This window comes from Topomyia yanbarensis, chromosome 2, assembly GCF_030247195.1.
Source record: "Topomyia yanbarensis strain Yona2022 chromosome 2, ASM3024719v1, whole genome shotgun sequence".
NCBI classification, from domain to species: domain Eukaryota; kingdom Metazoa; phylum Arthropoda; class Insecta; order Diptera; family Culicidae; genus Topomyia; species Topomyia yanbarensis.
This window is the reverse complement of record NC_080671.1, coordinates 211392274-211414376: the sequence shown is the minus strand read 5'-3', so window position 1 is coordinate 211414376 and position 22103 is coordinate 211392274. Positions and strand designations below refer to the sequence as shown.

The following is a 22103-nucleotide window of genomic DNA, read 5'->3' as shown; positions in this document are numbered from 1 at the left end:
CGGTTTGGAAGAGAGGAAAGTGTAGTACTCCTTCCAACGCAAGCACAGCAGGATGAAGGAACTATCCGGGCCGTCATACCCCAACCCGTTGATAGTGAATTCACCTCTGTGGCCGATAGGAATACCGATTTCACCACTACAACTTTTAAACCAGCAGACCAAAAACCCACGATCGACGAACAGAAGGAGATCAGCAGAACTACACAAAGTCTATCCCCAGTGCCGACCGCAGTCGGTGTTCGTGAGCATAATAGTGTAGTTTGTACGACAGCGGTTGGCACTGTGGGGCTGGACCTTCCTCAGGTCAGTTCCGAAATTGTCAATCCCCTTGCAGGTACTGCTTGTTCTGATGTTCTTCCAGGTTTGACTGACAACATCGACGATACGCTCCTTCCACATCACCACTCGCTGTCGCCCGGAGAAGGTCCATCGAGATATCCGTTTCGAGATGGAACAGCTGTCACCACAACAGTAGCGTCGAAGCAGACAACGAAAACTACCAAAAGTCTTTCCCCAGTGCCGGTCGTTGTCGGCAATTCTGGAAGTAATCGTGTAGTAGTTTCGACAGCGGCTGGCACTGTGGGGCTAGACGTCCCACAGGTCAGTCCTATTCCACCTCGCTCACGAACGGATTCTGTTGCGGTTTATCCCGTTACAGATGTGACCAGCACGCATCGAACAAGTAACCGGTTTGGGGAAGAAGAGAAGAAAGTAGCTTCCCCACTTCATCATGAAGGGATCGACCGGGGGGAAGAGGACTGTCCCTACCTCCCGGATATACAGTCCTCGCAATTCTCCTCATGGCTTTCCGCCGGCGAAGATACACAGCAACAACAGCAGAAGCATCAGAGCACCGATATCCCGGTTGAAATCAGCGCAACCACGTCCCGGTACCAACGAAACATACCGGCGAGAACTCGCAGGCAATCACCTTCGTCATCAACATCGTCTTCGTCAGCGACTTTCGCCAATCGAGACAGCAGATGCTTCGCCCTTCAATGGAACATCCGGGGCCTGCGAACCAACATCAGCGAGCTTAAACAGCTGATCTGCGAATACGGACCGAGTCTGATAGCGCTACAGGAAACAAAAGTTGACAACCGAGTAGTTCCAGCAGACTTCATCGATAACAACTATACTCTGCTGCTGAAAACTGGTAGCTGTCGATACTGGCAACAAGGAGTAGGTCTTGCCATTCGGGATGGTGTACCCTTCGAACGAATCGATGTCGACGACAATATACAGGCAATCGCAGTTCGGATCCAACTGCCACAACAAATGACGGTGGTATCGATCTACGTCCCTCCCAATACTCAACAGTGTCAAGAACAGCTGGGTGACTTCCTCGAAACGCTTCCACTTCCAGTGCTGGTACTAGGCGACTTTAACGCGCACCATATTTGCTGGGGTTCTACGAAATCTACCGCACTAGCCCACTTCATTGCCGAAAAAACACTATCGGAACGATTACTCATCCTCAACGACGGATCGCACACTCGGATTGATCCAGCTACCGGTATTACTTCGGCTATTGACCTCTCGATCTGCTCAGAATCGGTGGCTTCGAAATTTGTGTGGCGGACACTTCCGGACACCCACAGCAGTGATCACTTTCCCATTCCCGTTTCCATTCCCGGACTGTCGACTATCCCAACGAAAAGACAGAAATGGATTTACGACCAAGCAGATTGGACAACCTACGAGCGACTGACCGCCAACGCTATTCGACCGGGCGTCGAAATATCAATCGACTGTTTCGTTGACCGGTTGATTAGAGCAGCAAATACCGCGATACCTCGCACTACCGGCAGAGTCGGTCCCAAAGCGGTTCCGTGGTGGTGTCCGGAGGTGAAAGCAGCTATCAAAAATCGGAGAAAAGCACTTAGAGCACTGAAGCGTATACCAGCAGAGGACCCACGAAAAGCGGATGCACTGAAAAGCTTCCAGGAATCACGGGCAGCAGCGAGAAAGTCTATCCATGACGCCAAGAAAAAATCATGGGAAGACTTCGTCGCGAAGATATCTCCAAGTTCAACTACGTCGGAGATGTGGCAGACAGTGAACACGTTGAGAGGGAAACGCCAACACGGTCCAACTGTCATCAAGCGGTCCGATGGTTACACGGATAAGCCAGAAGAAATAGCTGAAGAACTGGCGCGACACTACAGCGAAAGATCCGCAACCTCCAGCTATTCGTCGTTGTTCCAGAAGGAGAAAGAAAAGGCCGAACGAAACCGCATAAACTTCTCGCCAAATAGTGATGATATTTACAATTCGGACTTCACCCTGAATGAATTGCTGTGGGCACTCGACAGAGGAAGAAGTGGCTCTTCAGGACCGGACTGCATCGGCTATCCAATGCTTCAGCGACTGCCATTGTCTGTGAAAACTGCCATGTTGGAACTTTTCAACAGAATATGGCGCAGTGGCGTATTCCCACCCTGTTGGCGAACCGGAATCATCGTACCAATTCCAAAGCCAAGCTCGGATGACGCAGGTCCCACTGCATTCCGTCCAATCACGTTAACTAGTTGTATGGCGAAGGTGTTCGAGCGAATTGTCAACCGACGGTTAACCACCGAGCTAGAGTCGAACGGGCGTCTCGACAAACGACAACATGCCTTCAGATCTGGTCGGGGTACTGACACATACTTTGCGGAGTTGGAGAGGTCATTACCCGACCGTGACGAGCACTGTCTGATAGCGTCGCAGGACTTGGCCAAGGCGTACGACACCACCTAGAGATATGGCATCCTACGAACACTGCAGAAATGGCAAATACGCGGAAGGATAATAAACATTGTCAACAGTTTTCTGGCAGAGAGAACGTTCCAGGTCAACGTAGAGGGGCATTTGTCGCCAGCACATCCGCTGGAAAATGGTGTGCCGCAGGGCTCAGTGCTCTCTGTTACACTATTTCTCGTGGCTATCCAACCCATCTTCCGCGTGCTTCCGAACTCTGTACAAGTGTCTGTACAGATCGTGTACGCCGATGATATTCTGCTTCTTGTGTGGGGAAAGAAAGAACAGTCGCTCCTTCGGAAACTTCAGGCCGCAGTGAAAGCCGTCGATAAATGGTCGAGAAGTGTTGGATTTACGATATCTGCAACGAAATCCAGCATCTTCTATTGCAGCCCTAACGTGCGCCGTGAACCCATGCAGGCGATAAAGGTAGATGGTGTAGCCGTTCCGACACAAACGCTGCTGAGAACTCTCGGTGTCACTCTCGACCGATCACTCAATTTTAAAGCGCATTGTAAAATGACGAAGAAGACGTGTGAATCCAGGCTGCGTATCTTGAAGATGATCGGTGCCAAGCTACCCCGTGGTCAACGCACTTCTTTACTGCAAATCGGGTCCGCAATTGTTACCTCGCGACTCCTCTACGGTATGGGACTTGTAAGCAGAGGAGGAGATGCCGTCATCCAAACGCTCGCTCCTACATACAACAGGATGGTAAGGTTTGCATCCGGTGCATACGTCACGAGCCCAATCGTAGCCATTATGGCAGAAGCTGGAACCCTACCATTCGACCTACTCGTTCTTCAAAATATAGCCAGGTTGGCCATCCATACGTTGGGAAAAAGCAAGGACAATGCCGATCTCCCCCTGGTACATCGAGCATCCGAACGTCTGACAGAGGTGATCGGAATCCCTCTTCCAGATATTTGCACTCGTACACGTTTAGCTGCACGAAGATGGTACGAACCCAAGCCCCAGATCGTGTGGGACATAAAGAGACGTGTGAAAGCTGGAGACCCCCAGGAAATTGTTCGGCTTGCTTTTCAGGAGCTCCTAGCAGGTCGTTTCAACAGTTCAACTATCGTCTACACGGATGGCTCGAAAGATGACGATGCAGTAGGTGCGGGAGTGTACAATCGGTTGGTCTTCCCTCGCCATGCAGCGTCTTCTCGGCAGAAGCGTTTGCAATCAAAACAGCGCTAGCAACACATAACACGGTCAGTGATTTGGTGATTATGTCTGACTCGGCCAGTTGCTTATCGGCATTAGAAGCTGGCACATCGCAACACCCGTGGATTCAGCAGATTGAAAACATGCTACGAGGCCGTCCAATCAAGCTGTGCTGGATTCCGAGTCATGCTGGTATCCATGGCAACGAAGAGGCAGACCGCCTCGCAGGAGAAGCCAGGGGTAATGCCCCCTTGCAAATAGCCGTTCCGGGAGCAGACGCGAACAACCAAATGAAAACAGCTATCCGAAATCAGTGGTGCCGTCGATGGTCAGCGTCCACTGAAGTAAAACTTCGCGAAGTTAAATTCGACACAGGGAAGTGGACTGACCGCGAGAATTCGGCTGAACAGCGAGTGCTTACCCGGCTTCGAATAGGGCATACCCGGCTAACACACGACTTTCTGCGAAAGAAAACCTCACCACCAGTGTGCGACTGCTGTGGGATCATTGTAGATGTCCGCCATGTTATCCTCCACTGCAGAAAGTACGACGACGTTAGAAGGAAGCACGACATCGAGTCAACTAGTCTGCGAGCGGCTCTGTGCAACGACAGGAAAAATGAGGAGAGTATGGTAAAATTCCTGAAGGAAACTAACTTGTTCAATATGTTGTAACTTGTATTTTGAACTGTAACTGATAACTGACAACCGCATTGAAACATTTTCCAGGTAAAATATTTTTCTTTCGACACGAATGCACCACTTCTTGGTGTAAAGTGTCGTTAATAAACAACAACAACAACAACAACAATTATTATTATTATTATTATTATTATTATTATTATTATTATTATTATTATTATTATTATTATTATTATTATTATTATTATTATTATTATTATTATTATTATTATTATTATTATTATTATTATTATTATTATTATTATTATTATTATTCATCTGAGTTGGAAACACCGTTCCGTACGGTACATACAACGCGCATTCGTAAATTTCATACCGTGTTTTTCCGTGTTTTTCGCGATAACCTTGGTCCAATTTACGACAAATAGACATCTGAGTTGGAAACACCGTTCCGTACGGTCTAAACAGCGCGCGTTCTCGAATTTTACACGGTGTTTTTTGGCGTGTTTTTCGCGATCGCCGCGATCCAATCAAGTGCAAAAAGACGAGTGAAGTGGTTCTTAAGTGACTAACAGCGAAAAATTGGTGCAAATCGGCGAAGAAACGGCTGAAATAAGTGCATTTTAGTTTACCCACGCGGCAATAAAAACAAAACAAACAGCCATCGCTGTGGCTGCCAGTGCGGTCGCCCGGCTAGTTTCATTCACTGGCTGTGCCGGCTGCGTGTGTGACGGTGACGGTGGGCTGGAAGCAAGTTTTTTTTTTCAAGTTGGAAAATTGACGAAAAGTTTTAAAAAAAGAAAAATATTTTTTTTTTCTTGCTGTGATCTGCCGAAGAGAGTGGTACAGTGTGAATTGGACGCCACAGTGCGTGCCAAAAGTATTGGAACGGCGAAAAAAGGAATAAATTGCAAAGTGTTTTTTTGCGCGTTTTATTCATTAAAGGAAACGTAGAAGCGAACAAAAAGGTAGTTGCGATTCTGCTTACCTACAGTGTGTCCCAAAAGTGTGGGAACACTTCGAAATAGTCGACGTTGAAGGGGCAAATAAGGTAAGATCTTTCCTTTTCTTCACCTTTATTGTCCATTTGGGGTTGGTATCGGGTGACCGTGCCACAGCGTATTCTCCAACGTCTGGTGGTGTGATTCAAAATGGCGGCCGCTAGTAGCGGTGACCCGGGAGGGTCGCGAACGAGAAGACTACCAGAGTACATGGACCCTACGAACAAATTCGGCGAATTGACGTTCCTGCAGTTAACCGGCAAAGACGGTGTACCATTGCCTAGAAACCCGTTCATCATCGGTAAATCGGTAGAGGTTGTCGCTGGAGGTCCAATTGAAGGTGCGAATACCGAAGCTCAAGGGACACGGTATACCCTTCGAGTTCGGAATCCTGCCCAAGTTGCTAAGTTGCAGAAAATGACCCAGCTCATTGACGGCACTGAAGTAGTGGTCGAAGCTCATCCGAATCTGAACGTAAGCAGATGCGTAATTTCCTGCTACGATCTGATTCATATGGAAGAGAAGGATGTTTTACAGGAAATCATAAGCCAGGGAGTGATTCGTGTACAGCGAATTACACGAAAGGAAGCCGAGAATAGAGTAAATACGCCAGCGCTAATATTGACCTTCTGCAAGACCACATACCCGGAATACATGAAAATCGGTTTGCTTCGCGTCCCAACTCGCCCGTACTTCCCAAACCCGATGCTCTGTTATGGTTGCTTTAAATACGGCCATACGCGTGTTCGCTGTCCTGGCCCGCAACGTTGTCCCAACTGCTCTGGAGAACATCAAAGCGAAGAAAAATGTCGAGCACCCCAGTTTTGCCTAAATTGTAAAGGAGATCACCAACCAACAAGCCGCCAATGTCCAAATTATAAAAAAGAAGTAGAGGTCATCAAAATAAAAATCCGCGACAATTTGACATTCCCGGAAGCGCGCAAACGAGCTGAACAGCAGAATCAAGGAAGTTACGCCCAGGCTGCAGCGCAATCAAACGAGATCCTAAATAAACTGAAAGAGTTGGAGCTGACAATGAAGAAGAAGGATGAGCAGATCGTTAAACTTCTGGCAGAGAACAAACGCAAAGACGAAAAAATAGAGCAAATGATGGCGTACATCAAACAACAATCCGCGAATCACGAAAAACCCCAGCACAGCAAAGAACAGAAGCAAACGAACCAGCCAACCGGGCCTGTAACGAGATCCAGAAACAACTCACCAGCGACTAATACTGATTCGAAACGAGGTAGACCGCAGAAACAACATACCCCGCTCAGCAAACCCACGACAACCTCACCGGATAACTTGAGCCCACCACCAAAAAGAACCGCTACCACTACCACCAACGAAACCATGGGTTATTCAGACGATGATATTGAGATTACCGAGACGCCTCCTAGCCAGCCTCTTCGATAATTCTCATTTTCATCAACGTCTGGATACCAACGACATCCCACGCACGAATATTGACTACGAGATGGATCGGTTTGGAAGAGAGGAAAGTGTAGTACTCCTTCCAACGCAAGCACAGCAGGATGAACAAACTATCCGGGCCGTCATACCCCAACCCGTTGATAGTGAATTCACCTCTGTGGCCGATAGGAACACCGATTTTACCACTTCAACTAACAAAACTACAAACCAGAGCAACCCGATCGTCATCTACGAGAGAACGAGCATAACTACACAAAGTCTATCCCCAGTGCCGACCGCAGTCGGTGTTCGTGAGCATAATAGTGTAGTTTGTACGACAGCGGTTGGCACTGTGGGGCTGGACCTTCCCCAGGTCAGTTCCGAAGTTGTCAATCCCCCTGCAGGTACTGCTTGTTTTGATGTTCTTTCAGGTTTGAAAGACAACATCGACGATATGCTCCTTCGACATCACCACTTGCTATCGCCCGGAGAAGGCCCATCGAGATCATCACTTCGAGATAGAACAGCTGTAATAACGAAAACTACACAAAGTCTTTCCCCAGTGCCGGTCGCTGTCGGCAATTCTGGAAGTAATCGTGTAGTAGTTTCGACAGCGGCTGGCACTGTGGGGCTAGACGTCCCACAGGTCAGTCCATCTTCAATTTATCTCCGAACGAATTCTGTTTCGGCTTCTACCGTTACAGATGCGACCAGCAGTAACCGGTTTGGGGAAGAAGAGAAGAAAGTAGCTTCCCCACTTCATCATGAAGGGATCGACCGGGGGGAAGAGGACTGTCCCTACTTCCCAGATATACAGTCCTCGCAATTCTCCTCCTGGCTTTCCGCCGGCGAAGATACACCGCAACAACAGCAGAAGCATCAGAGCACCGATATCCCGGTTGAAATCAGCGCAACCACGTCCCGGTACCAACGAAACACACCGGCGAGAACCCGCAGGCAATCACCTTCGCTATCAACATCGTCTTCGTCAGCGACTTTCGCCAATCGAGACAGCAGATGCTTCGCCCTTCAATGGAACATTCGGGGCCTGCGAACCAACATCAGCGAGCTAAAACAGCTGATCTGCGAGTACGGACCGAGCCTGATAGCGCTTCAGGAAACAAAAGTTGACAACCGAGTAGTTGCAGCAGATTTCATCGGCAACAACTACACTCTTTTGCTGAAAACTGGGAGTTGTCGATACTGGCAACAAGGAGTAGGTCTTGCCATTCGGGATGGTGTTCCATTCGAACGAATTGATATCGACGACAGTATACAAGCTATCGCAGTTCGGATCCAACTGCCACAGCAAATGACGGTGGTGTCGATCTACGTCCCTCCCAATACTCAACAGTGTCAAGAACAGCTGGGTGACTTCCTCGAAAAGCTTCCACGTCCAGTGCTGGTACTAGGCGACTTTAACGCGCATCATATTTGCTGGGGTTCTACGAAATCTACCGCACTAGGCCACTTCATCGCCGAAAAAACGCTATCGGAAAGATTACTCATCCTCAACGACGGCTCGCACACTCGGATTGACCCAGCTACCGGTATCACTTCGGCTATTGACCTCTCGATCTGCTCCGAATCGGTGGCTGCGAAATTTGTTTGGCGAACACTTCCGGACACCCACAGCAGTGATCATTTTCCCATTCTCGTTTCCATTCCCGGACTGTCGACTATCCCAACGAAAAGACAGAAATGGATTTACGACCAAGCAGATTGGACAACCTACGAGCGATTGACCGCCAACGCTATTCGACCGGGAGTCGAAATATCAATCGACTGTTTCGTTGACCGGTTGATTAGAGCAGCAAACACCGCGATACCTCGCACTACCGGCAGAGTCGGTCCCAAAGCGGTTCCGTGGTGGTGTCCGGAGGTGAAAGCAGCTATCAAAAATCGGAGAAAAGCACTTAGAGCACTGAAGCGTATACCAGCAGAGGACCCACGAAAAGCGGATGCACTGAAAAGCTTCCAGGAATCACGGGCAGCAGCAAGAAAGTCTATCCATGACGCCAAGAAAAAATCATGGGAAGACTTCGTCGCGAAGATATCTCCAAGTTCAACTACGTCGGAGATGTGGCAGACAGTGAACACGTTGAGAGGGAAACGCCAACACCGCCCAACTGTCATCAAGCGGTCCAATGGTTACACGGATAAGCCAGAAGAAATAGCTGAAGAACTGGCGCAACACTACAGCGAAAGATCCGCAACCTCCAGCTATTCGTCGTTGTTCCAGAGGAAGAAAGAAAAGGCCGAACGAAACCGCATAAACTTCTCGCCAGATAGCGATGATATTTACAATTCGGACTTCACCCTGAATGAATTGCTGTGGGCACTCGACAGAGGAAGAAGTGGCTCTTCAGGACCGGACTGCATCGGCTATCCAATGCTTCAGCGACTTCCATTGTCTGTGAAAACTGCCATGTTGGAACTTTTCAACAGAATATGGCGCAGTGGTATATTCCCACCCTGTTGGCGAACCGGAATCATCGTACCAATTCCAAAGCCAAGCTCGGATGACGCGGGTCCAGCTGCATTCCGTCCAATCACGTTAACTAGTTGTATGGCGAAGGTGTTCGAACGAATTGTCAACCGACGGTTAACCACCGAACTGGAGTCGAACGGGCGTCTCGACAAACGACAACATGCCTTCAGATCTGGTCGGGGTACTGACACATACTTTGCGGAGTTGGAGAGGTCATTACCCGACCGTGACGAGCACTGTCTGATAGCGTCGCTAGACTTGGCCAAGGCGTACGACACCACTTGGAGATATGGCATCCTACGAACACTGCAGAAATGGCAAATACGCGGAAGGATGATAAACATTGTCAACAGCTTTCTGGCAGAGAGAACGTTCCAGGTCAACGTAGAGGGGCATTTGTCGCCAGCACATCCGCTGGAAAACGGTGTACCACAGGGCTCAGTGCTCTCTGTTACACTATTTCTCGTGGCTATCCAACCCATCTTCCGCGTGGTTCCGAACTCTGTACAAGTGTTGCTGTACGCCGATGATATTCTGCTTCTTGTGTGGGGAAAGAAAGAACAGTCGCTCCTTCGGAAACTTCAGGCCGCAGTAAAAGCCGTCGATAAATGGTCGAGAAGTGTTGGATTTACGATATCTGCAACGAAATCCAGCATCTTCTATTGCAGCCCTAACGTGCGCCGTGAACCCATGCAGGCGATAAAGATAGATGGTGTAGCCGTTCCGACACAAACGCTGCTGAGAACTCTCGGTGTCACTCTCGACCGATCACTCAATTTTAAAGCGCATTGTAAAATGACGAAGAAGACGTGTGAATCCAGGCTGCGTATCTTGAAGATGATCGGTGCCAAGCTACCCCGTGGTCAACGCACTTCTTTACTGCAAATCGGGTCCGCAATTGTTACCTCGCGACTCCTCTACGGTATGGGACTTGTAAGCAGAGGAGGAGATGCCGTCATCCAAACGCTCGCTCCTACATACAACAGGATGGTAAGGTTTGCATCCGGTGCATACGTTACGAGCCCAATCTTAGCCATTATGGCAGAAGCTGGAACCCTACCATTTGACCTACTCGTTCTTCAAAATATAGCCAGGTTGGCCATCCATACGTTGGGAAAAAGCAAGGACAATGCCGATCTCCCTCTGGTACATCGAGCATCCGAACGTCTGACAGAGGTGATCGGAATCCCTCTTCCAGATATTTGCACTCGTACACGTTTAGCTGCACGAAGATGGTACGAACCCAAGCCCCAGATCGCGTGGGACATAAAGAGACGTGTGAAAGCTGGTGACCCCTCGGAAATTGTTCGGCCTGCTTTTCAGGAGCTCCTAGCAGGTCGTTTCAACCGTTCAACTATCGTCTACACGGATGGCTCGAAAGACGACAATGCGGTAGGTGTGGGAGTGTATGGAGAATACTTCCAACAATCGGTTGGTCTTCCATCGTCATGCAGCGTCTTCTCGGCAGAAGCGTTTGCAATCAAAACAGCGCTAGCAACACATAACACGGTCAGTGATTTGGTGGTTATGTCTGACTCGGCCAGTTGCTTATCGGCATTAGAAGCTGGCACATCGCAACACCCGTGGATTCAGCAGATTGAAAACATGTTACGAGGCCGTCCAATCAAGCTGTGCTGGATTCCGGGTCATGCTGGTATCCATGGCAACGAAGAGGCAGACCGCCTCGCAGGAGAAGCCAGGGGTAATGCCCCCTTGCAAATAGCCGTTCCGGGAGCAGACGCGAACAACCAAATGAAAACAGCTATCCGAAATCAATGGTTCCGTCGATGGTCTGCGTCCACTGAAGTAAAACTTCGCGAAGTTAAGTTCGACACAGGGAAGTGGACTGACTGCGAGAATTCGGCCGAACAGCGAGTGCTCACCCGGCTTCGAATAGGGCATACCCGGCTAACACACGACTTTCTTCTAAAGAAAACCTCACCACCAGTGTGCGACTGCTGTGGGATCATTGTAGATGTCCGCCATGTGATCCTCCACTGCAGAAAGTACGACGACGTTAGAAGGAAGCACGACATCGAGTCCACTAGTCTGCGAGCGGCTCTGCGCAACGACAGGAAAAATGAGGAGAGTATGGTAAAATTCCTCAAGGAAACTAACTTGTTTAATATGTTGTAACTTATATTTTGAATTGTAACTGATAACTGACAACCGCATTGAAACATTTTTCAGGTAAAAATATTTTTCTTTCGACACGAATGCACCACTTCCTGGTGTAAAGTGTCGTTAATAAACAACAACAACAACAACAACGACAAATAGACGAGTGAAGTGGTTCTCTAGTGGTGAACAGTGAAAGATTGACGTAAATCGGTGAAGAAACGGCTGAAAAAAGTGAATTTTTAGTTTTGCCCACGCGGTGCTATAGGTAAACAAACAGCCATCGCTGTGCCTACCCGCGTGGCTGCCCGGCCAGTTCATTCACTTGCTGTAGATGCCAGTCGTGAGAGTGACGGTGCCCTGAACGGGAGATATTATTGAAGACGTAAAAAACGTGAAAAGTTTTGGAAAATTTGGAAAAAAATTTTTTGACTTGTTATTTGGTGGTAGTTGAGTATAATACAGTGCGTATTGAAAAATTTGGACGTTACAGTGCGTGCCAAAAAAGTTGGAACAATAAAAAGGGCGGAATCCATTAAGTGCGTTTTTTCTTGGCGAAATTCATTCAGTTCGCTTCTCTTGGCTGTGTAGAAGTGGAAAACAAGCAGTAGCGACACTGCTCACCTACAGTGTGTCCCAAAAGTGTGGGAACACTTCGAAAAAGTCGACGTTGAAGGGGCAAATAAGGTAAGATCTTTCCTTTTCTCTACCTTTTTGTCCATTTGGGGTTGGTATCGGGTGACCGTGCCACATAGCAGTTTCCAACGTCTGGTGGTGTGATCCAAGATGGCGGCCGCTAGTAGCGGTGACCCGGGAGGGTCAAGCAAAAGAAGATTACCGGAGTATATGGACCCGACGAATAAATTCGGCGAATTGACGTTTCTGCAGCTGACAGGTAAAGACGGTGTACCTTTGCCAAGAAACCCGTTTATCATTGGAAAATCGGTTGAGGTTGCCGCTGGTGGTCCAATCGAAGGTGCGAATACCGAAGCTCAAGGGACACGGTATACCCTTCGAGTTCGGAACCCCGCCCAAGTTGCTAAGTTGCAGAAAATGAACCAGCTCATTGACGGCACTGAAGTAGTGGTTGAAGCCCATCCGAATCTGAACGTAAGCAGATGCGTAATTTCCTGCTACGATCTGATTCATATGGAAGAGAAGGATGTTTTACAGGAAATCATAAGCCAGGGAGTGATTCGTGTACAGCGAATTACACGAAAGGAAGCCGAGAATAGAGTAAATACGCCAGCGCTAATATTGACCTTCTGCAAGACCACATACCCGGAATACATAAAGATCGGTTTGCTTCACGTTCCTACTCGCCCATACTTCCCGAACCCGATGCTTTGTTATGGATGCTTCAACTACGGCCATACACGCGTTCGATGTCCTGGTCCCCAGCGATGTTTTAACTGCTCGAAAGATAAACACGGCGAAGATAAATGCAAAGAAACGGCGTACTGTCGGAATTGTGAAGGCGATCACCAACCAACTAGCCGCGAATGTCCTGTTTATAAAAAAGAAATGGAGGTCATAAAAATAAAAGTACGCGACAATCTAACATTCCCGGAAGCACGCAAACGAGCGGAACATCTAAGTAAAGGCAGCTATGCTCAGGCCACAGCACAACCGAATGAGATCCTTAGCAAGCTGAAAGAGTTGGAACTGGCAATGAAGAAGAAGGACGAAACGATCGCAAAACTTCTGGCGGAGACCAAACGAAAAGACGAAAAAATCGAGCAAATGTTGGCGTACATCCATCAGATGAAACAACAGTCCGCCAGCCAAGAAAAACCACAACACAACAAAGAACAGAAGCAAACGAGCCAACCAATCGGGCCTGTGACGAGATCCAGGAACAACTCACCAGCGATAACTACGGACTCAAAACGAGGAAGACCACAGAAACAACACACCCCGTTCAGCAAACCAACGACAACCTCACCGGATAACCTAAGCCCACCACCAAAAAGAACCGCTGCCACTACCACCAACGAAACTATGGAATATTCAGACGATGAAATTGAGATTACCGAGACGCCTCCTAGCCAGCCTCTTCGATAATTCTCATTTTCATCAACGTTTGGATACCAACGACAACCCACGCACGAATACTGACCACGAGATAGATCGGTTTGGAAGAGAGGAAAGTGTAGTACTCCTTCCAACGCAAGCACAGCAGGATGAAGGAACTATCCGGGCCGTCATACCCCAACCCGTTGATAGTGAATTCACCTCTGTGGCCGATAGGAACACCAATTTCACCACTACAACTTGTAAACCAGCAGACCAAAAACCCACGATCGACAAACAGAAGGAGATCAGCAGAACTACACAAAGTCTATCCCCAGTGCCGACCGCAGTCGGTGTTCGTGAGCATAATAGTGTAGTTTGTACGACAGCGGTTGGCACTGTGGGGCTGGACCTTCCTCAGGTCAGTTCCGAAATTGTCAATCCCCTTGCAGGTACTGCTTGTTCTGATGTTCTTCCAGGTTTGACTGACAACATCGACGACACGCTCCTTCCACATCACCACTCGCTGACGCCCGGAGAAGGTCCATCGAGATATCCGTTTCGAGATGGAACAGCTGTCACCACAACAGTAGCGTCGAAGCAGACAACGAAAACTACACAAAGTCTTTCCCCAGTGCCGGTCGCTGTCGGCAGTTCTGGAAGTAATCGTGTAGTAGTTTCGACAGCGGCTGGCACTGTGGGGCTAGACGTCCCACAGGTCAGTCCTATTCCACCTCGCTCACGAACGGATTCTGTTGCGGTTTATCCCGTTACAGATGTGATCAGCACGCATCGAACGAATAACCGGTTTGGGGAAGAAGAGAAGAAAGTAGCTTCCCCACTTCATCACGGGGGGAAGAGGACTGTCCCTACCTCCCGGATATACAGTCCTCGCAATTCTCCTCCTGGCTTTCCGCCGGTGAAGGCACATCACAACAGCAGCTCCAGAACACCGATCTACCAACCACGTCGAGGAACCCTATCGGCGAGCCAATACGATCTCGTAGACGTTCGCCATCAACATCGTCTTCGTCAGCGACAATCACCACTCGTAATAGCAAAAGTTTCGCACTGCAGTGGAACATTCGGGGTCTGCGCTCCAATATCAGTGACCTTAAGCAGCTGATCGCCCAATACGAACCGAGCTTGATAGCGTTACAAGAAACAAAGCTGGACAACCGAGTGATCTCAGCAGATTTCGTCGGTAACAACTACACTCTACTACTTGAGACTGGGAGTCGCCGATACTGGCAACAAGGGGTAGGGCTCGCCATTCGGGATGGTGTACCCTTCGAGGGACTTGAGGTCGGTGGCAATATTCAAGCAATCGCTGTTCGGATACAACTGCCACATCAAATGACGGTGGTGTCGATCTACGTCCCTCCCAGTACTCAACAATGTCAAGAGCAGCTGGGAGAATTCTTTGAGCAGCTCCCACGTCCGGTACTTGTACTGGGCGACTTCAACGCGCACCATATCTGCTGGGGTTCCAATAAATCTACTGCACTAGGCTACTTTATCGCCGAGAAAACATTATCGGAAAGACTAGTCATTCTCAACGACGGATCGCATACCCGGATTGATCCAGCTACCGGTGTCACTTCAGCTATTGACCTCTCGATCTGTTCTGAAACTGTAGCCTCGAAATTTATTTGGCGAACTCTCCCGGACACCCATAATAGTGACCATTTTCCAATTCTCGTTTCCACTCCCGGACTGTCACATACTCCAACGAAAAGACAGAAATGGATTTACGACCAAGCGGATTGGACAACTTACGAACGTCTAACCGCCAGCGCTATTCGACCGGGTGCCGAAATATCAATTGACTGTTTCGTTGACCGTTTGATTAAAGCAGCAAACACTGCGATACCCCGCACAACCGGCAGAGTCGGTCCCAAATCGGTTCCGTGGTGGTGTCCGGAGGTTAAAGCGGCCATCAAAACGAGAAGAAAAACACTGAGAGCACTAAGGCGTATTCAAGCAGAAGACCCACGGAAAGCTGATGCACTTAAACACTTCCAAGAGGCGCGTGCAGCTGCAAGAAAGTCGATCCATGATGCCAAACAGCGATCGTGGGAGGAATTCGTCGCGAAGATATCCCCATGTTCCAGTGCGACGGAGATGTGGCAGACAGTGAACAGGTTGAGAGGGAAACGTCAGCATCGACCAACTGTCATCAAGCGATCCAGCGGCTACACGGATAAGGCTGAAGAAGTAGCTGAAGAACTGGCACAACATTACAGCGAACGATCCGCCACCTCCAGCTACTCGCCATTGTTCCAAAGAGAGAAGGAAAAGGCCGAACGAAACCGCGTGAATTTCTCGCCAGATACCGACGATACTTACAACACAGACTTCACTCTGAACGAGCTGCTGTGGGCACTCGATAGAGGACGAAGTGGCTCTTCAGGCCCGGACTGCATCGGTTATCCAATGCTTCAGCGACTGCCGTTGTCGGTGAAAACTGCCATGTTGGAACTATTCAATGGAATATGGCGTAGTGGCGTGTTTCCACCCTGTTGGCGAACTGGAATCATCGTACCAATTCCAAAGCCAAACTCGAATGACGCGGGTCCAGCTGCTTTCCGTCCAACCACCCTAACGAGCTGTATGGCGAAGGTTTTCGAACGAATAGTCAACCGACGGCTGACCACTGAACTAGAGGCGAACGGGCGTCTCGACAAACGACAACATGCCTTCAGGTCCGGTCGGGGCACTGACACATATTTTGCGGAGTTGGAGAGGTCATTACCCGACCGTGACGAGCACTGTCTGATAGCGTCGCTTGACTTGTCCAAGGCTTACGATACTACGTGGAGGTATGGCATACTACGAACACTACAGAAATGGCAGATACGCGGTAGAATGATCAACGTGTTGAACAGCTTCCTGACAGAAAGATCGTTCCAGGTTAATGTAGAGGGTTACTTATCGCCCGCGCATCCGCTGGAAAACGGTGTGCCACAAGGCTCAGTGCTCTCGGTTACGCTGTTTCTCGTGGGCATTCAACCCATCTTTCGCGTGGTTCCGAACACTGTGAAGATCTTGTTGTACGCCGACGACATCCTACTCGTAGTTTGGGGGAAGAAAGACCAGCCGCTTTATCGAAAGCTTCAGTCAGCAGTAAAAGCCGTCCATAAATGGGCAAGAAGTGTTGGATTTACGATATCTGCAACGAAATCCAGCATCTTCTATTGTAGCCCTAATGCCCGACGTGCACCCAGTCAAGCAATCACGATAGATCGAGTGGCTATACCGACAGAAACACGCCTGAAAATTCTCGGCGTTACCCTCGATCGATCACTCAACTTCGTAGCGCACTGCAAATTGACGAAGAAGGCATGCGAATCTAGGCTGCGCATCCTGAAGATGATCGGTGCCAAACTTCCCCGTGGTCAACGCTCATCTTTACTGCAAATTGGATCCGCAATTATTACTTCGCGACTGTTGTATGGCATAGGACTCGTTAGTAGGGGTGGAGATGCTGTCATCAAAACCCTGGCACCCGCATACAACAAGATGATCAGATATGCATCTGGAGCATACGTCACCAGTCCGATCATAGCCATTATGGCTGAAGCAGGTACTTTACCGTTAGATCTTCTGATTCTCCAAACTGTAGCCCAATTAGCCATCAGAATATTGGGAAACAGTAGAGAGAATGCTGACCTCCCCCTGGTTTGCCGAGTTTCCGAAAATTTGACAGATATAGTCGAAACTCCTCTCCCAAACATCTACACCCGAACGCGACTAACTGATCGAAAGTGGTACGATCGCACGCCCCAGATCCTTTGGGAAATTAAGAAGCGCGTAAAAGCTGGAGACCCCTCGGGAATTGTTCGTCCAGTTGTTCAAGAGCTCCTGACAAACCATCTCAGCCGTTCAACAATCGTCTACACTGATGGCTCAAAAGACGATACCGCAGTAGGCGCCGGAGTATTTGGAGAACACTTCCAACAGTCACTTGGTCTTCCACAGCAATGCAGTGTCTTCTCGGCAGAGGCATTCGCAATAAAAACAGCGCTAACAACATTCAACACGGTCAGCGACATAGTAATAATGTCCGATTCGGCTAGCTGTTTATCGGCAATCGAAGCCGGCACATCCCAGCACCCGTGGATCCAGGAAATTGAAAACCTGTTACGAAATCGTTCAATCAAACTTTGCTGGATTCCAGGTCACGCTGGCATCCGTGGCAACGAGGAGGCAGACAGACTCGCTGGAGAAGCGAGGAACATTGCTCCATTCGCTATATCTGTTCCGGGGGCAGACGCCGTCAAGCACATAAAAACAGCTATTCGAAACCAATGGTACCGTCGGTGGTTAGCATCCACTGAAGTAAAACTTCGCGAAGTTAAATTCGACACAGTGAAGTGGACTGACCGCGAGAATTCGGCCGAACAGCGAGTTCTTACCCGGCTTCGAATAGGGCATACCCGGCTAACACACGACTTTCTGCTAAAGAAAACTTCACCACCAGTGTGCGACTGCTGTGGGATCGTTGTAGATGTCCGCCATGTGATCCTCCACTGCAGAAAGTACGACGACGTTAGAAGGAAGCACGACATCGAGTCGACTAGTCTGCGAGCGGCTCTGCGCAACGACAGGAAAAATGAGGAGAGTATATTTAAATTCCTTAAGGAAACTAACCTATTTAAATTGCTATAAATGTATATTTTGATTTGTAACTGCATAACTGAAAACTGCATTGTAAAATTAACAGGTAAAATATTTTCTTCCGACACGAATGCACCCTTCCTTGGTGTAAAGTGTCGTTAATAAACAACAACAACAACAACAATTATTGAACCAGCTCATTGACGGCACTGAAGTAGTGGTTGAAGCCCATCCGAATCTGAACGTAAGCAGATGCGTAATTTCCTGCTACGATCTGATTCATATGGAAGAGAAGGATGTTTTACAGGAAATCATAAGCCAGGGAGTGATTCGTGTACAGCGAATTACAAGAAAGGAAGCTGAGAAGAGAGTGAATACGCCAGCGCTAATCTTGACCTTCTGTAAAACCACATACCCGGAATACATAAAGATCGGTTTGCTTCACGTTCCTACTCGCCCATACTTCCCGAACCCGATGCTTTGCTACGGATGCTTCAACTACGGCCATACACGCGTTCGATGTCCTGGTCCTCAGCGATGCTTTAATTGCTCGAAAGAACAACACGGTGAAGAAAAATGTAAAGAAACTGCGTACTGTCGGAATTGTGAAGGCGATCACCAACCAACAAGCCGCGAATGTCCTGTTTATAAAAAAGAAATGGAGGTCATAAAAATAAAAATCCGCGACAATGTAACATTCCCGGAAGCACGCAAACGAGCGGAACATCTAAGTAAAGGCAGCTATGCTCAGGCCACAGCACAACCGAATGAGATCCTTAGCAAGCTGAAAGAGTTGGAACTGGCAATGAAGAAGAAGGACGAAACGATCGCAAAACTTCTGACGGAGACCAAACGAAAAGACAAAAAAATCGAACAAATGTTGGCGTACATCCATCAGATGAAACAACAGTCCGCCAGCCAAGAAAAACCACAGCACAGCAAAGAACAGAAGCAAATGAACCAGGCAATCGGGCCCGTAACGAGATCCAGGAACAACTCACCAGCGATAAATACGGATTCGAAACGAGGAAGATCGCAGAAGCAACACACCCAGTCCAGCAAACCAACGACAACCTCACCGGATAACTTTAGCCCGCCACCAAAAAGAACCGCTACCACTACCACCAACGAAACGATGGAATATTCAGACGATGAAATTGAGATTACCGAGACGCCTCCTAGCCAGCCTCTTCGATAATTCTCATTTTCATCAACGTTTGGATACCAACGACAACCCACGCACGAATACTGACTACGAGATAAATCGGTTTGGAAGAGAGGAAAGTGTAGTACTCCTTCCAACGCAAGCACAGCAGGATGAAGGAACTATCCGGGCCGTCATACCCCAACCCGTTGATAGTGAATTCACCTCTGTGGCCGATAGGAACATCGATTTCACCACTACAACATGCGAACCAGCCAACAAAAAAATCCCAATCGACGAACAAAGGGAGATCAACAAAACTACACAAAGTCTATCCCCAGTGCCGACCGCAGTCGGTTTTCGTGAGCATAATAGTGTAGTTTGTACGACAGCGGTTGGCACTGTGGGGCTGGACCTTCCTCAGGTCAGTTCCGAAGTTGTCAATCCCCTTGCAGGTACTGCTTGTTCTGATGTTCTTCCAGGTTTGACTGACAACATCGACGACACGCTCCTTCCACATCACCACTCGCTGTCGCCCGGAGAAGGTCCATCGAGATATCCGTTCGAGATGGAACAGCTGTCACCACAACAGTAGCGTCGAAGCAGACAACGAAAACTACACAAAGTCTTTCCCCAGTGCCGGTCGCTGTCGGCAATTCTGGAAGTAATCGTGTAGTAGTTTCGACAGCGGCTGGCACTGTGGGGCTAGACGTCCCACAGGTCAGTCCTATTCCACCTCGCTCACGAACGGATTCTGTTGCGGTTTATCCCGTTACAGATATGACCAGCACGCATCGAACGAGTAACCGGTTTGGGGAAGAAGAGAAGAAAGTAGCTTCCCCACTTCATCATGAAGGGATTGACCGGGGGGAAGAGGACTGTCCCTACTTCCCAGATATACAGTCCTCGCAATTCTCCTCCTGGCTTTCCGCCGGCGAAGATACACCGCAACAACAGCAGAAGCATCAGAGCACCGATATCCCGGTTGAAATCAGCGCAACCACGTCCCAGTACCAACGAAGCACACCGACGAGAACCCGCAGGCAATCACCTTCGCCATCAACATCGTCTTCGTCAGCGACTTTCGCCAATCGAGACAGCAGATGCTTCGCCCTTCAATGGAACATTCGGGGCCTGCGAACCAACATCAGCGAGCTTAAACAGCTGATCTGCGAGTACGGACCGAGCCTGATAGCGCTTCAGGAAACAAAAGTTGACAACCGAGTAGTCGCAGCAGATTTGATCGGCAACAACTACACTCTTTTGCTGAAAACTGGGAGTTGTCGATACTGGCAACAAGGAGTAGGCCTTGCCATTCGGGATGGTGTTCCATTCGAACAAATTGATATCGACGACAGTATACAAGCTATCGCAGTTCGGATCCAACTGCCACAGCAAATGACGGTGGTGTCGATCTACGTCCCTCCCAATACTCAACAGTGCCAAGAACAGCTGGGTGACTTCCTCGAAAAGCTTCCACGTCCAGTGCTGGTACTAGGTGATTTTAACGCGCACCATATTTGCTGGGGTTCTACGAAATCTACCGCACTAGGCCACTTCATCGCCGAAAAAACGCTATCGGAACGATTACTCATCCTCAACGACGGCTCGCACACTCGGATTGACCCAGCTACCGGTATCACTTCGGCTATTGACCTCTCGATCTGCTCCGAATCGGTGGCTTCGAAATTTGTTTGGCGAACACTTCCGGACACCCACAGCAGTGATCACTTTCCCATTCTCGTTTCCATTCCCGGACTGTCGACTATCCCAACGAAAAGACAGAAATGGATTTACGACCAAGCAGATTGGACAACCTACGAGCGATTGACCGCCAACGCTATTCGACCGGGCGTCGAAATATCAATCGACTGTTTCGTTGACCGGTTGATTAGAGCAGCAAACACCGCGATACCTCGCACTACCGGCAGAGTCGGTCCCAAAGCGGTTCCGTGGTGGTGTCCGGAGGTGAAAGCAGCTATCAAAAATCGGAGAAAAGCACTTAGAGCACTGAAGCGTATACCAGCAGAGGACCCACGAAAAGTGGATGCACTGAAAAGCTTCCAGGAATCACGGGCAGCAGCAAGAAAGTCTATCCATGACGCCAAGGAAAAATCATGGGAAGACTTCGTCGCGAAGATATCTCCAAGTTCAACTACGTCGGAGATGTGGCAGACAGTGAACACGTTGAGAGGGAAACGCCAACACCGCCCAACTGTCATCAAGCGGTCCAATGGTTACACGGATAAGCCAGAAGAAATAGCTGAAGAACTGGCGCAACACTACAGCGAAAGATCCGCAACCTCCAGCTATTCGTCGTTGTTCCAGAGGGAGAAAGAAAAGGCCGAACGAAACCGCATAAACTTCTCGCCAGATAGCGATGATATCTACAATTCGGACTTCACCCTGAATGAATTGCTGTGGGCACTCGACAGAGGAAGAAGTGGCTCTTCAGGACCGGACTGCATCGGCTATCCAATGCTTCAGCGACTGCCATTGTCTGTGAAAACTGCCATGTTGGAACTTTTCAACAGAATATGGCGCAGTGGCGTATTCCCACCCTGTTGGCGAACCGGAATCATCGTTCCAATTCCAAAGCCAAGCTCGGATGACGCGGGTCCAGCTGCATTCCGTCCAATCACGTTAACTAGTTGCATGGCGAAGGTGTTCGAGCGAATTGTCAACCGACGGTTAACCACCGAACTAGAGTCGAACGGGCGTCTCGACAAACGACAACATGCCTTCAG

The 22103-nt window shown here is 48.9% G+C and overlaps 1 protein-coding gene across 1 annotated transcript; it reads left to right on the top strand.

The window, feature by feature from the left end:
- The first annotated feature begins 3977 nt into the window (after positions 1-3977).
- On the top strand, positions 3978-4586 carry LOC131680019 (uncharacterized). The gene has a single exon (XM_058960752.1). It carries the CDS (start codon positions 3978-3980, stop codon positions 4584-4586), a length of 609 nt encoding a protein of 202 aa, XP_058816735.1.
- Positions 4587-22103: the final 17517 nt, after the last annotated feature.

Coding starts and splice junctions, on each gene's coding strand:
- LOC131680019 (XM_058960752.1), top strand. CDS start 3,978: ATGTCTGACTCGGCCAGTTGCTTATCGGCATTAGAAGCTGGCACATCG.